The sequence below is a fragment of the Psammomys obesus genome, unplaced genomic scaffold (assembly GCF_907164565.1).
Source record: "Psammomys obesus unplaced genomic scaffold, mPsaObe1.curated_primary_1811, whole genome shotgun sequence".
NCBI classification, from domain to species: Eukaryota; Metazoa; Chordata; class Mammalia; order Rodentia; family Muridae; genus Psammomys; species Psammomys obesus.
The window spans coordinates 8,472,593-8,486,630 of NW_026585987.1; the positions used below are offsets into that span (position 1 = coordinate 8,472,593).

General features: G+C 40.8%; 1 protein-coding gene across 2 annotated transcripts in view; it reads right to left on the reverse strand.

Annotated features, from left to right (window-relative positions):
• Positions 1-14,038, reverse strand: part of Lifr (LIF receptor subunit alpha) — a 63,857-nt gene that overhangs the window by 15,827 nt on the left and 33,992 nt on the right. For both annotated transcript variants that reach the window (XM_055601044.1, XM_055601042.1), the window contains exons 6-13: positions 12,984-13,158; positions 10,715-10,969; positions 7,143-7,272; positions 6,585-6,754; positions 4,162-4,307; positions 2,303-2,465; positions 1,925-1,995; positions 880-1,093 (exon numbers count right to left, since the gene is read on the reverse strand). In XM_055601044.1, the coding sequence (XP_055457019.1) occupies positions 880-1,093; positions 1,925-1,995; positions 2,303-2,465; positions 4,162-4,307; positions 6,585-6,754; positions 7,143-7,272; positions 10,715-10,969; positions 12,984-13,158 (1,324 nt within the window). The remainder of the gene's footprint in view (positions 1-879; positions 1,094-1,924; positions 1,996-2,302; positions 2,466-4,161; positions 4,308-6,584; positions 6,755-7,142; positions 7,273-10,714; positions 10,970-12,983; positions 13,159-14,038) is intronic.

Below are 14,038 nucleotides of genomic sequence, written 5' to 3' on the forward strand. Positions count from 1 at the left end.
TAATCTATAATGGCAAAAAGGCCATGTAAAAGCTGAGAATGAATGTGGCAAGTCACTGTAGAATTTGGATCTGTACAATTTAGAGGAAAACACTGACATTCTAAAAGTACATCATGCAGAGTTTTCTTTTTCAAAACCCTTACTAAAGGTCTAATTTGGCCTTTAGAAAGACCTTCCTATCAATATGAAGACTTTCTATGCTGGGTTTGGAGGATGGAAAATAGGAGTTTAAGGTTATCCTTAGCTACACAGCAAGTTCCAGGCCAGCCTAAACTATACAAGACCTTACCTTAAAAAAAATTATAAATAACAACCAAAAAAATAGATACAAGGAAAAACTATCAATTTACCATAAAGCTGCCAACTAAAATAAGTGTCTTTTTTCCCTGCCTGACAAGCTGCAAAAGCAGACTAACAACAGGAACACTGTGTCTTGGAAAGATATTTTTAAATGATCTTTGACAAAACCGTTAAAGTATTTCTTTCTAAGAGTATTAACCACACCCAGAGCTTTTCACATTCTATGAAAAAGTAGCTGGATAATTAAACAGTAATTATTATCTACCATACTATAGACTTCAAATCAATCCTGAGGACATCTTAAAGGCAGAGGCAGGAGACTGCCTGCTCAAGTCCAGCTTGGTTAGCTAGTGTGTTCAAGGCTAGCCTGAACCACATAGTAACATCTTCTTTCAAAACAAAATGAAAAATACTACTGACTACATCTCTCGACGAGCAGCTCATGGGCTTGGTCCTCCATTTGTATAATAGGCAAACAGCATGGGAGGAGCAGGATACTTGAAGAAAGCCATGTTGAAAGCAAGTACCACCAATAGTTTCCATTTCCACCTGCTCTGGGAAGTTGTCCCAAACACTCACCATTTGGGATTTCCATACTAGCTATTTTAGAAGGCGGAGAGGAGCCAGCAGAATTTTTTGCCACCACACTGATGATATAATCGTTTTTATTAAGCTGTATCTCCGCTTTGCGTTGAGGATCAAGGATCTCAATCAGGGACTGCGTCTCCTCATTTGATGAGCATGATACATTATAGGAAAGTATTTTTCCATTCGCTTCATTAATGGGTAAAGGCTATGAAGAACAGAAAAACAAATTCTGTCACTGAAACTTGTGAAAAGTTATAAGGCCTAATGGCTAAACTGGAGCTAAGTTCACAATAAAAATGTGACAAGAGAACATGAAGCTATTAGTAGTGTAAACTCAAAATTTAAAATTCACTGACACCTGAGTTTGAAAAAAAAAGTATGGAATACTGAAAAAAAAATCACACTTTGGTTATTAAAATCTCACAGAAATTTAACATTAAGAAATAAAAGTGTTTATTTTTACCATGCTCAAACAACTAATCAACTAGAGAAAAGAAAGCAGTGGAGTATGGTGTTCTGGCATGTGAATTAGTTTTCTCCTGCTACATACTAACAACCATTACAGAAATATTAGGGAACACATAAAAATTCAACAAAAGGCTGGCAAGATGGCTCAGCAGCTAAGGGTGCTTGCCACCAAGGCTGAGGATCTAAGTTCAATCCCTAGGACCCACAAGGTAGAAGAACCAATTTCTCAAGTTTTCCTCTGAACTCTACACACATGGCGTTACGGGCCTCATGAGGTCAAAGTAAAGTGTTCAAAACCGAGGCAAGACCATATCTCAGTGCCTGGGGAATCAGAAGTCGATGATACAAGGTTGTGAGATGGTACACTTAGCCAGTCAGGAAAACCTTGGCTCTCTGTATACATTTTAGTGGCTTTGTATTTCATGTACAGCTGCATTATCAGTACAGCTGAATATTGCATAAGCAAGACAAATTTAAAGTATCCCCAAATTCCAAATTACCATTTGTACATTAAGCACTTGAGTAAAATCAGAAATTATAAACATCCAAGGAAACAACAGATATTTACCTTCCAATAGATTATTAAGTTTTTTCCATCAGAACTCCACTCTCTCCAAGTATCTGGTCCCTTTGAAGGAACTAGGAAGAGGGATTTATAAGTCAGAATTTGAAGATGTAAATTGTAAGGCAGTGGTCAGTATCAGTGACTAAAATGGGGGTGCTTGAAACTTCACTCTAGGGTGTCTGGAATTCTCCATAAAATGTGGCTTCCATTTAGAGTGAAACAACAGAAAAATGCTAACATGAAGCCAGAATATGACCTTCTACAGAACACATGGGTCCAGAAAATGGGTTACAATCACCCCCAAAGCCAAGGGACTGTACCTCCTCATCTTGTACCATCCTATCTCCCCAATAATAATCAGCCAGGCATCACTTAACTTACTGGCTTCTGTGGTTAGGTGTCGCTTTTCATTGCTCCACTTGCTCCATTTCCAAAAAGGTATAGTAGAACAACGGACCCGAAAAGTATAGAGTGTATATGGGTTTAATTTGTCCACAGTAACAAGATAAACTGAATCCTTGACTCCTTTGATGGTGGCATCCCGCTATTTGAAAAAAAAGTAGATATATATGGGTACTTATGTGTATGAATCTGTAATATGCCCATATGTGTTATATTTTTTTTGTTATAAAAACACTTGTAACATAAACAAACCAAATGTCACATCAGTTTGCAATGAAAACAGTAGAGTTCATGGTGCTTTAATTCTTATGAAATACGTTAACAGAATTATGCTCCACAGTTAACAAAAATGAGGGCAAGACCTCTCTCCTAAGTCAACTGAGGAGAGGAATTTTATTATAAATAGGAGGAAGAGAATAGCAAGAGGCCTCTGGAAGAGTCCAGACTGAACATGGCCAGCAGAATAGATGGGGTTATGGAGGGGGTGGGAGTGGGGCAGGAGAGAAAGAGAAGAGACAGGCAGCAAAGCAAGCACGTGGGAACCAAGGGAGCCCATAGCCAAAATGGCTGAATTCTATAGAAGTTAGAGAGGCTGGAGGAAGGCAAGTGAAGCTCAGGGCTGGAGAGGTTCATGGGGGAGGGGGGATTATGCTAGCCAGGATAACCCTGTTAACAGGTACTTGGAGTAGGGCCTGAGGGAGCCTAGCACAGGCCTTGAGAGGCTAATAGGCATCACAGGTATAGGTTAATGGAAGGCAGACATAGGTCTCTTTTTGCCAGAGATCAGGAGAATGACTCCTTTTAGCAAGTAGGGACTATCTTAAGTCCAGGAGAGAATGATGTCTAAATGCCAGACTTTGAGAAGAGCAAATTCTTGGGACTTAACACATAACACCCAATAAAATATATGCATTTTTAATCCAATTATTAGATCTAAATAATTATGGCTTGTACAGATGTTACTATTTTGATAATCAGTGAACAGCCAGTGACCATTGCATTTTAACACAACAGGTAATTAGAGACAAGCTTGAGGATTAAATGCATTATTCCAAGGATACTGGAAATGGGCCTGGAGGCTAGTGATACGGCTTATGTAGAGGCTAAGTCACCACTAGCATGGTGCTGAACATGTAGTAAATAGAAAAAAAAAAAAAAGACAAAAATATCAATAAAATAAATAACCTTAGAATGAAGGAATTTTACATAAATCTGAGGATGAATGTGCCAGGAAAGTCTCTGAGCTCTGAGCTGCTTGTTACAAAGTGGCTTTTTAGGTCACACTGTACACTTCTGAACGCTTTTACAGAAGCCAGTGAGTTTCCAAATTAATGTTCAACTACGGTACCATTCACTTCAGAGCTACCACAAATTACAAGAAGGTACAGTATAAGTCAATCTAATTATTTTAAATGTATTAAGAAGTCCTGTTTTGACTTATAATTACCAATTACAACTTGCTTCCACTGATGCACTTAATAATTTAAAATTCCCTTCTACTCTCCTGAACCAGTTAGTAAAAGGCGACAGTAAAAGCTAATTCTTCACTCACAAACTTACTGGGTTCCACCTACATGCAGCCATTATACACTGAGCCTGACAGCAAGAAGAGCAAAAGCTGAACTTAATAGTCTTTACTGTCCAATGTAATAACTGCTTCAAATACAAACTAAATTGCTGCCATTACATTGGTATATAAGGTCTTTCTTGGCACAGTGAATCTCTGTAATAAATGTTTTGAGAGTTTATATATGTGTATGTGTCACATATATATATGTATATAAGTCTGCTTAATTATTTTTGAAACTGGGTGTTTTAATTGAGAAAATTTTACTTACCACTTCTTGTTCTGAATTAGCTTTACAAATTTCAATTTGACATAAAAGATTAATCTTTGCAAAATCCCCAGGTAAATGCCAAGAAAGTGTAATAACTGTTGAACTGATGTCCTTCACTTTCAGTGAAATAGGAATATGAGGAGCAACTGTAAATAGAATTGTAAAGATTAATATATTTAAGCATGGAAGGTGAAAGGGTCTCTCCTACTAAGACAAACTCGAAGTAAAGTGTGTGTGCATGTGTTGGAGGGAAGGAGACATTATTAATGCCAAAAAGCGATAGTCTGGGTGGAACCCACAAACCTGATTTTTTAATGTTGCTATGATAGCAATGGGCATAGGGAAGCAACTGTGCTCAGGGTTCTTCACCTGGGGCTGGGCGTGTTCAGCTGTGGTAAGATCACAATATACCTTTAGGAGCCTTGTAGGATGCACAGAGAATGGCAACTACAAAGAATAACTGACGGCGTCTGTACTAGGTGAGAGAGAGAATGACACTGAATGCTACAGGGGTTCAGTGTGGCTCGGGGGGGGGGAGTCTTACAGTGGCTATAGACTCTGCGAGGTTCAAAGGAAAAGCCGTACACATGGGAAATGAGGGAAAAGACTCAGGGCAGACAAATGCAAGCAATACCTTCCGCTACAGAATGTAGCCTTTGGACTATAGGATGAAATGGTAACTGGCTGGAGATGGCTCAGTCGTTAAGAGCATTTCATAGTCTTCCAGCGGCCCTGACCAGTTCCCAGGACCCACACTGAGCTGCTCACAACCACTTGCAACTCTAGCTGCAGTGGATCTGACCCCCTCTTCTGGCCTCTGCCAGTACCTATATAAGTGGCACATAGAGCACAATGTACCCACACAAATAATACAAAATAAAAATAATTTTACATAAGTGGGAAATAGTAAAAGCTGGAGGGGACGGGAACTCTACAAGGAGAGCAACAGAACAAGATAATTTGAACACAGGGAACTTCCCAGAGACTCATACTCCAACCAAGGACTATTTGTGAAGATAACCTAGAACTCCTGCACAGATGTAGCCCATGGCAGTTCAGTGTCCAAGTGGGTTACATAGTAATGGGAAGAGGGACTGCCTCTGACATAATCTGATTGGCCTGCTCTTTGATCACCTCCCCCTGAGGGGGGAGCAGCCTTACCAGGCCACGGTAGAGGACAATGCAGCCAATTTTGATGAGAACTGATAGACTAAGATCAGAAAGGAGAGGAGAACCTCCCCTATCAGTGGACTTGGGGAGTGGCATGCATGCAGAAAGGGGAGGGAGGGTGGGATTGGGAGGGGAGAAGGGAGGGGCTTATGGGGGGATACAAAATGAATAAAGTGTAATTAATAAAAAATTTAAAAAAATAATTTTAAAAAAAGAATAGACCCTCTACTGTCCACTGTCAGACTGTCAACAAAGCACTTGTTTTCCTACCTCGATCTCATGATCTCTGTGAGACCGCAAGATGTGGCTGAGCCTACCATGGCGTTACCACATTCGGGCTGATGGTGGGACAACCACAGAGAGACTACATGTGTCTTATTTCTATTCTGAGCTGTGTATAAGTATTATCGAAAAAACACAAACAAAAAACAAACACAGGCACCTCAGAAACCACTGGCACACAAGGATAAAGCATAAATGAGTAATGAATAAACTAATAAGCATAAACTAATAATGAATAATTTCTCAAGGATATTATCCTAAGAAATGGCAGTGTCAAATGGTCACATACTGTGTGATTTCATCTCTAATATACCGAAAATGACAAAATGGGGATAAAGACCAGGTAGCTGGTGCAATCTACCGATCTACCAGACAGAGCGACAGGAGTTATCTGTGTGCAGGCGCAGGTGACCGCCATCTGCGCTGACAGTACAAAGGAACAGGCCCCTGCAGCCCGGCATGTCTGAACACACACTTGGGTGAACAGGAGACACTGGACAAAATGACTCCTCCAGGTGTCCAGCCTAGTGAACAGAGTGCAACAGGATTACCATACCGGGTTTGTGTCATCACTGAGGGACGAGAGAAGCGTTCACAGACTTGTAGCTCATTATTTTTGCAATAACTTCTGAGTTAAAAAAAAAATAAATAAATAAGTAAACGTCTTCAAGAACTGGGCCAAAAAAAAAAGTGCAGAAATCAAAAATGAGTAGGCAGAGCCATATATAATTTCCATCTAAATAACTCAAACCTTTATTTCGATTCAAAAGACGACAGTCAAATTTTAATTCTTGGCGATAAAAATTATAAGTAAGTATATTAATTAATTACAAAACTGAAAAAAAAAAAAACCTCCAAATGAAATAAACAGTAAACACGAGTCCCCGTAGGCACTTTCCGGGAGTCCCTAGGCACGCCTGTGTCCTTTGTGTTGCGGTATCCACCCACACTGGCTGGCAACAGTGGCTCACCTCTCTCCGTGATGTTGACGAATATTGCCGACTCTGCTTGCCCCAGGGGGTTGCGACTGGTCAGGGTGAAGTTATGAATTTCTTGGTCAGGAAGTATTTGGAAGGCTAACCAGTAGCTTTCATTTGAAAGCGTTTCAAATCTTTTAAATACGACGGATTTCCCCGAAATGCTGTCAGTTAAAAATAAAAGTAATTTCAAGATAGTGAGATGAAAATATTGTGTGTGTGTGTGGGGGGGGGGGAGAAGCAGATGTCTATTGATATTTATAAAAAGTTTGTTTCTAATTAAAGACTGATCACAAACTCAGAGAACTGTGATATAGCAAATAACGAGGAAAATGAGCAGCACTTGGACAGACTACCGGGGACCCTCCTTTCCGGTACTGGGGAGAGGAGGCATGGACCTGCAGCGGCGTGGGTCAGGTGCAGGAGTTACAGGGCATCCGGTAACAGCACGGCGTGTTCACCTGCGTGACCCCCCCCCCCCACACATCCCCGGGTACTCAGCAGGGCCCGCCCAGGTTGCTGCCACAAACGCTCTTTCCTCATTACTGTTACCTTTCAAATAAAGTGTAATCTGTGTTTCGTGGGCCCACCAGTCCTGTTGGCCTTCCTGGATTCCAACTACATATGATCTCTTTTAAATCACGGGTCTCACAATTCAGTTTCTGAGGAACATCCGGTGGATCTAGGGAGAGTAAGACAAAGTAGTCACATGTATTTTTCCCCAGATTGCAGTTCCATGATTATGGTAAATGAGATTCTGTGCAACCCCCTTAAAGTGATTGTTGTTCACACATTTCTCTTGAATAGCACAGAAATTATCACTGTTGCTACAAGGTGTGTTGTTAGTTTGTAGCACATTAGAAATAATGGATTAAAAACCCCGAGGAGCAACTCTCAACTCAGCTCATGTGTAAATGCCCAACAGCAACTTGAGAAATGAACTAAATTGCTTTTTCCTTAAATTCTACTTCAAAGTCTTCTACGTGAAGTCATCCTAATCCACAGGTTGAAGCCACTCCCAACGTCCCATCTATTTACACACTGTGACTGAGAAAGTGAGCAAGGGTGCTAAATGTCACAGTGGTTGCTCAGAGAGACCTTTTGCTCTGGCTTTACATCAAGGCATAATTTTTTAAAAAAAGTCAATTCTGGGGAGGAAGGTTTAAAACTTTAACATGATTTCTAAAACCATTGCAGTCTGGCACTTTGTTATAGAAAATTATCTCATGATCAAGCATAACCAAACACGTATTAATACCGATCTGTCCTAAATACTATAGTTATGCAAATATTTTTCATATTTATGCAATTTTTTTCACTTTCTGCAAAAGTTAAAAACAATTTATCTGCCAGTTGAAATATTCTCTAAAATTAATTTTACTTTCAAAGAAAGTGAATTTTTCAAATCGTACCTAAATGTCAACCAGAATACAATTTTTTCTATAGGTATACTCTCCCGAGAGATCCCAGTAACACTTTACTTAGTTTTAATTTATTTATTAATATTGCATGTGTGCATGACGTGTGTGGCAACATGCGTGCGAGAGGGCACGTGTGGGGGTCAAAGGACAATTAAGCAGAGTTTCCTGTCTTCTAACTCGATGTGGGTTCCACGGATCACACTCAAGTCACAGGATTGTGTGGCAACTTTCTTACTCCCTAAGATTTCACAGGCTCCTCTACTGATGTCTTAGCTAATACTGGGGATGAGCAATGACTGCCTTCTTGGCAGTTTTATAATTAGACAAGTAAATAAACACTGATATGTCTATTTTGAAAGTTATTTTAAATCTAAGGCAAAATTATCTATCACTTTGTTAAAATTACATGCTGAATCTTAGATACATTAACAGTGATGATTATTTTAGGGTGTGAAGTATGCATGTTAGAGTAATCTATTCAAAATCCAAACAATAAGAATGAATTAAAAAGAAACAGGAGTGTAACAGGAGAAACAGAAGGAGAGGACAATGTTCGAAATGTACGGATTTTCTTTTCAAAGAATTAAACTGAAGCTAGGTAGATCCAGACAGAAACCAGCTGTTGTTAATATGCCAGCAAACACAAAATACAGTTTTTAAAAAGCAATTAAGTGGCGCCATGGTGACACACATGCTTAATCCTACCTACCCTCTAGTAGAGAAAAGCTTATCTCTGTGAGTTCAAGGCCAGCCTAGACTACCTAGGACCTCTAGGCCAACCTGGATTGCAAGACTCCTTGTCATGAGAATGGAAAGCTTACAGTGAGCCACAGATTAAGTACATTTGAGTGTGAATGTGTTCAGGAAGAAACAAAGAGCCGACTTTAAAGGTCACTCTTTAATAAACAGAGGATTAACAGGGTAGCATTAAGGGAAAGCAGAACAAGAACAATAAAAGCACCAATCTTTCTCTGTACTTTATACTCAAACCTATCCCAGGAGTTTCTAAAGAGCTCTGAATGATGAGGAAGGCGACTGCAGCACTGCTCTGAGCTGGTGAAGAGCAGGTTAAATTAGACTGCATTTACTCTAGGGCTGGAATAAAATATAAAACGTCTGAAATGACAGAAATGGAAACCATACATCTATATAGTGTGTCTTCTCATTTTTTTAATTTTTTTCTTTTGTTCTGAGACTGTGTCTGGTGTAGATGAGGCGGGCCTGGGGCTGGCTGAGGCTGAGCTTGGAGTCTTGGGCCTCCTTCCTGTACTGTGGAGTGCCCTGGGATTGTATTACAAACCTGTGTGCCCCCACCTAACCCCATTTAGGCAGTCCTGGGAAATGAACCCAAGGCTAGCAGCCTCCCCCACTGAGTTACTATATAGTACTATACTGTGATTAAAAAAAAAAAAGTTTTTGTTTTTTTTCATTTGTGTGTGTATCAAATATATTAAAGCTTTATTATTTCTTATTTTATGTGTACCAATGCTTTGTCTAAATATATGCTATATACTCCACATGTGTGTCTGGTACCTGCAGGTGCCAGAAGAGGGCATCAGAACCCCAGGAGCTTAAGTTACAGTGGTTGTGACCAGGTGGTTTCTGGGGCTAGAACCTGAGTCCTCTGGAAGAGCTGCAGGTACTCTGAGCCCTCCATCCGCCCTCCTTTTACACTCGTAAGTGGGCGCTCACCTCAGGGTGGCCGCTGAAGCAGCTTCACTGTGTTCCCACTGCCTCTCATTTTAGGCTGCAGTTGAAGAAAAGCTACAAGGAATCTCCCCACCCCCCAGCAGGAAGGAAAGGCAATTTGAGATTCAGAAGTGAAACTAGCCTGACTCTCCCTGGGGTTGCGAGAGGAAATATTGCAATGATAACAGAAGCAGCAGGCTGAGGGCCACCTGATTCAGCTCCTGGTGGCTTACCAGCATCTGATGGGCTTCTTCATAAGCACCCCTAAAGGGACAAACCACCAAAACTGACAAAGAGAGCATGACAACATCCACTCAACCTGTCTTGCACACCTTTAGCCATGAGACCCAGAGACCAACCTCAGAACCTATAAATTCACTACTCAGGAAACAAGGGCACCACTGCAACAGGTGGTGCCATATGGGAGAAATGAACGTCCTAAACATGTAATTATATGCAGACATTCTGCACAAGCTGCATGGGCAGCCCAATACCACCAGACATATTTTAGGCTGCAGGAGTGACTGATCACCTAACAGGGATCGATCTCTCTGAGCGAGGGCGCCCATGTCACGAGCAGAATACATGAAGAATAAGACTCTTCACCCTTCGTCTTTCTGCTGTCCTAAAATATGCTACTTTAAAGTTGGGAAAGACACCAAAATCACCATAATAGTTAAACCTGTCTACTTAAGGGTGTACTTTAGTTAAACGCAAAACTAATGTGTATGAAATTATTCCTAAGCAATTAAAAAATACTACACAAACTAAGGACTTCAAGTCAACCCTGAAGTTAAGAATTTAAACTAAACCTTAGTTGCTTGATGTCTTGACCTTATTAGGAAATTGTAGGAGACAAGTTTAGGCTCCTATACAAGTGCTCTAGAGCCTTTGTATAGTATTTGCATTAAACAAGGAAATAAAGACAGAACAGAATCAGCTTGTACACAAGAAATTAAAGTTGGAAGGGCACCAACAAAGGCTACAAGGAACTATTTAGCAGGATATACTTACAGCCTGCAAAGACAACTGTTCCATACACGTTATCTTCCGTTGTGAAAACCACATTGGTTCCACTATTTTCAGAAACAGATATATTCTGGATACGGATTGCAACATTTTCCCCATAAAGATGGATAAGAGGACAGTATGTCTTGCCAATCTGTCCTGAAAGCACTTTCGTTGGACTCAAACAACAAAACGTTATGTCTGAGCCTGCAAGTATCACTCTGTCTTGGGGAAAAACATTAGTCTCAGATTTACGAATCCCTAGAAAGAAACAAATAAGAGAAATGACAAACATTTCAGACATTTTTGTACACAAAAGTGTGTCCTTAGAACATCAGGTTTTTGTTTGTTTGTTTTTTGTCTCCTAGGACTTTTTATTTTTATTTATTTATTTATTTACTTACCTATCTTTACCTCTATTTTTGTGTGTGATGTATGTACATGTTCATGTAGGTGTTGTGCATGTGTGTGGAGATCACAAGTTGACATGGAGTATCTTCCTCAACATCTCTTTACTCTATCTTTTCAGATCACAAGTTGACATGGGTGTCTTCTTCAACATCTCTCTATTCTATCTTTTCAGATAGGGGCTCTCCATGAATTCAGACCTCATCAATTTAGCTAGACTAGCTAGAAGGAAAAGCTCCAGTTATCTGCCCATCCTCAGAGATCGAGGGCTGTAGGTGTTACCAGGCCCAGCTTTGAGGCGGGTGCTGGGGATCCAAACTTGGGGGTCACAGAACAGCCTGAGTGGAGGGTACCTTACCAACAGGGCCCCTTATTTTTATTATTTTGAAACAAGGTATTATTTTATAGCCCAGGATGGTTTAGAATTCACTGTCAAGCCAAGGCCGACCCAAAGCTTGCAGCAATCCTCCTGTCTCTGTTGGACGCTGGGATTGTAAGCGTAAGCCACCACATCTGACTCCTAAGATGAGCTTAACATAGTTCAGTATCTACAAAATATACTGTGGATGGCACGAAATAAGGCAGAGCCAAATGTAAAGCATGTTTCTCAGGTTTCAAAGGAGGAAGACACAAACAAAAAACAAAACTGTGGCCTTTTTTTTACTGTTGCAGGGACAGAACCAGATCACAGGCCAAGGTCAAAGGTCACAGGTTATATACACATGCAGAATATGCACACAGACAATATCATTCGATAAGTATGTTTATCTCTTTGGAACTATCCTGTGTTTTTAGAGCAGATTTACTTTTCATCAGCAAACAAGTGGAGAACACACCACATCCTAACCAGCAGCTGGTTCTTTAATCACAACTTTGCAAGTTAAGGTCACGTACCCCAGCTCCACTCCTAACAGCTGATCTTTATACAATGATATCTGGTCTCCTTTCTACCCCTGATTCTTGTCTGACAGTTGGCTTATACCCCACCATTCTAACTGAAGTCCCATGTCTGACCCAAGGTTCCCTTTGACTTATTGTCCAAACTGAAGCTCTGTTTGGGTTCCACCACACTGAAGCTCTGAACCACTCTTTGTCCTCAGGCTGCTGGTCTTCCTTCAGAATTTCTTTAGACAGGAGACCTTCCAAGGGGAAGCTTCCAAGTGCCCCAAAGATACACTGGCCTTCAGAACTGAAGCACTTCAAATCACATACATATTTGTGAGTCCCAAAGGGGCATCTCCAGCCACACCCACCTCTCTAGATGCCAGACTGACATTTCCAACCTCACTGCCTCAAACTCGTAGTATTAAAGGTAAAATTGTACTTTCCTACCCAACTGGTTCCTTATTGGGCATCTCTGTGAACAGCCTCTCCAGCCAGCCAAAGTAACAGACAATGTTGGGAGACATAAGCACCCATCCCCAAATCCGATTCTGTCTCTCTCATCTCATTCCTCCTCTCATTTCTAAACTCAACTGTCCAAGGTTATATTTGCAGTGTCTTGCTCAACTGCCAGTCTCCATATTTATTCAGCTGCGCCTGGTCCTTCCTTATCTGATGTTGCTCCATAGACTGTCCACCTGCAGTGAACACCAAACGTTTTCTAGACCTCATTTTATTGTCACAGATGACCCTGGGCCCCCATTCACTCTGTCAGCATTTTTTATCTATCCGTTAGAAGGGTTTTCTTTAACAGACAGATGATTTTTAGCACAGCTTTCTGGGACGGGTCTCAGATTTCTTTAATCCACAGTTCTGGGGTGGCCACTTTAGAAGATAGCCACTAGGAAAACTCAGGACATATGGCAAACCTCCCTCTTAAGCAGTCTAACTCAGGTGAAACAAGGACCAGTAAGGGTAAGCTTACAAGAAATGCTCTTCAGAGGGCTCCAGCTACTCCACTCTTTATGACCAGAGAAGTGATGACTGTCAATGTACCACCTAATCCCCACAGAGTGAGGAGTGCATTCCAAGGGCAGGTCTGATGTCCAATTCCAGTGGTGAACTAAATCGCTACCGCTCAGCACTGTGTTGAGTGACACCTAAAAACAAACACAAAATTATGCCTCCAAATAGTGCTATGTTCTGCCTTTCTCCAGGATAAACACGCAGAAAGACCTCATAGAGTATGTGCAATCAGCCACGGTGTAAGGCTATAAAGGTAAATGGTCTGCACTTTTGTACAACAATCTGTCTCTGTAGAGAGTAGCAGGGAAGTTAGACTAACACCAGCATTACTCAGTTGTGTTCCCTTGTGCACGCTAGGTGTTGACCCTCATCAAAACATTCAACAAAGCACCTAAAAAAATAATGCTATAAAAATGATTTCCATATTCTCATAGAAGGAAAAATAATTGGTGGGCCTATCTATATCTTGAAGAAGTAAAGCCAAAAAGAGGGACCAGGCAAAAGAAAACAGAGCAAAAAGTAGATTGGAAACTGGAAAAATAAGACAACCACTATGGAGGAGGGTCAGCCTGAGGGCCACAGAAAGATTTACACACAAAGATAAACAGAAAAAAAGAATACCTAGTATACTGGAACATTTTAAGGAGATTCATTAGACCCAGAGAGAAATTAGTATTGAAATAATTAAAGGCAGAAATAAAACTTAGTAAGATATAAGAAGTTCCAGAGAAAGGTAAAGTTGAAAATTACTCTACTTGTAATAGCTCAACTACACTGGAAGAAGTTAGAAAACTGGGGTGGGAATGAGAGAGGAAGGGAGCAGCGAGCCAGGGAACCAGCAACATGATGAGTTGTAAGACAGGACTCCCATCTTCCACTGGGGCAGTTAATAACACACTGATGAAAACTGTAACGAAATAGCGCTGTGAGCATGTTTGGGAAGAAGAAGATAAGTGACAGAAAGAAACCAGGAAGTAAACATGGTTACAATCCAAGCACTAGGAAGGCTGAGGT